The following is a 2,093-nucleotide window of genomic DNA, read 5'->3' on the forward strand; positions in this document are numbered from 1 at the left end:
TCTGATTGAGTTTGGAGTTTATGATTATTTCCTACTTTTCATAAGTTACCAGCTACTAAGAAAACTAAAAAAAATAATTAATAATTTAAAATTACTCATACTTCAAGGTTATTTTCTCCTGAAGTATGAAACATTAACAAAAATGTACGAGACGGTAACCCTAAGTCATTTTCCAACAGCGAAAGGGGCTCTGTTAACCTTTTATCAATTATTTTTAAAATATTAAACAATGACATTATTAATACTATTATTATTGCTTCTTGAGCGTCTTCTTGATCCTCTGATATAGTCTAGTGTTGAAGTCACACTCCAACAAACACAAACTCACCCAAGTAAATAATTCTAAAAGTGTAATTGATTTTTAACATTACATACTGCTGTCACTTACAGAAATTTTTGAAGGTGGTGTTATATCCAAAGAGTAATCCATTTCCTGTGTGCTAAGAGTTCTGAGTGACAGTGAGCATTCTCCAATGGTCTTCTTCCTGGGAGTCTGGGTTTGAATCTTAAATACAAGCCTTACCGTTTGTAGAGTTTGGAGTTTAATAGCAAATACAAAAGTTTCCATAAATTCAAGAGTCTAAAAAAAACACCAAGAAAATATAAAAGATATAAATAAAAGGACTGAAAAAAGGGTGATATACCAATATAAAATTAACAAAAAATGACATTTTATAATCTATGCAAGGTAGATTTCTTTTTTTTTCCAACAAAAATTGTTTTTTAATGAAAATGAGAATGGCCACGACTCTTTTTTCTAGAATTTACTCAGGATACAATACTGCCTTTAATTTCACAAATCATCCTTTTAATTACTTAGTCAGGAATTCTGGTCAATAACTACACCACGTGTACCAGAATATAGTTTTTCCCCTTTCTGAAAATTAGGTTGTTTTCCATCTTTGGTTCTGGGGCATCTTTCCTGCTAGTCACACAATTCTTCACAGTAAATAAGAGTGGTTCAAGAATCTCATGCGAGCTCTCTCAGTACCCAAAATCTAACTTGTTCACGTTAAGAGACTTGAACTACTTCTTTAAAGTAGAGACNCAAAGAAAACATGAGGCAAACAGTAAAATGAAGGCGACTCAGAAAGGGAGAGAGTTAAAATGTGCTCTTCAGTACTGTTGAATAACAGCAGAATAAAGCTGGTAATTTGTCTGTAGAACATAAGCCAGCCTACTTAAGTGGATTCCAAGGTCCTTGGAGGGAAAAATAGAAGAGAGAAACATAATGTTGTCCAAACGCAAAAACATTACTCTTCGCATGTTGAAAAGAGTAAGTATGGGACTAAAGCAAGAACATAATGTTAACAGATCTCACAGGGCTTAGCACAGAGAGACACAAAAGTCTGGGCTAATACTGATGCCAACAAAGCTACAGCACAGCTGAATGACACTTTATGACGGCGTTTATATTAGATAATCGCACAGTATTCCCCAATAATTGGTTCTTGGCTCACTAAAAAAGAACCTTTCTATGTATGCGCCATTGACTGAATCTTGGGCATTTTCTTAAAACATGATCCTGTGTTTTAAAATTAGTCATGCCATAAGAAACCAAAAGACAGACTCAACATGGAAAGTAAATCACTGAAAAGCATAAACTCAACTGCTGAGGTTAGATTCCCCCTTGAAAACTCTAAAATGACAATAAAACTTGTCATTTTAGAATGCTGAATTCTAATAAATAAGTGAATGTACTGCTTTTGCTTTAAACCAGAATAAGGTTGGATTAATAAATCTTGAACTAATTCAGTAGCCATACATAAAATAAAACCTTTGCTGATTAAAAAAAAATATTGAAGCTTTCCTTGGCATTTTAAAACAATACATTCACTTACTGTTTACAAAACACAAAGGAAACCATGGATTAAAATTTTTCATTATTGTTTTGTACCTACAATGTAATAACACTTATGAAAACAGGAGGCAAAATTTCTCTTAGTCTACACACTTGCAGAGCTCACTTTCATAAAACAGAACAGCATTTGGCAGTGTGTTTACCATTTCTTACTTGCCAAGATTATTTTACAACTTCAATTTATGTTGCGGAATATTATTCGGATCACGAAAAAACTATTCTAAGTGGATTT

At 32.9% G+C, this 2,093-nt stretch overlaps 1 protein-coding gene across 1 annotated transcript in view; it reads right to left on the reverse strand.

Annotated features, from left to right (window-relative positions):
• The window catches only part of TC2N (tandem C2 domains, nuclear), a 31,000-nt gene that overhangs the window by 6,300 nt on the left and 22,607 nt on the right, over positions 1-2,093 (reverse strand). Inside the window, exon 7 of the mRNA XM_019642292.1 lies at positions 389-580. Within this exon, the coding sequence (XP_019497837.1) occupies positions 389-580 (192 nt within the window). The remainder of the gene's footprint in view (positions 1-388; positions 581-2,093) is intronic.

The sequence above is a fragment of the Hipposideros armiger genome, unplaced genomic scaffold (genome assembly GCF_001890085.2).
Source record: "Hipposideros armiger isolate ML-2016 unplaced genomic scaffold, ASM189008v1 scaffold_67, whole genome shotgun sequence".
Taxonomy (NCBI): Eukaryota; Metazoa; Chordata; class Mammalia; order Chiroptera; family Hipposideridae; genus Hipposideros; species Hipposideros armiger.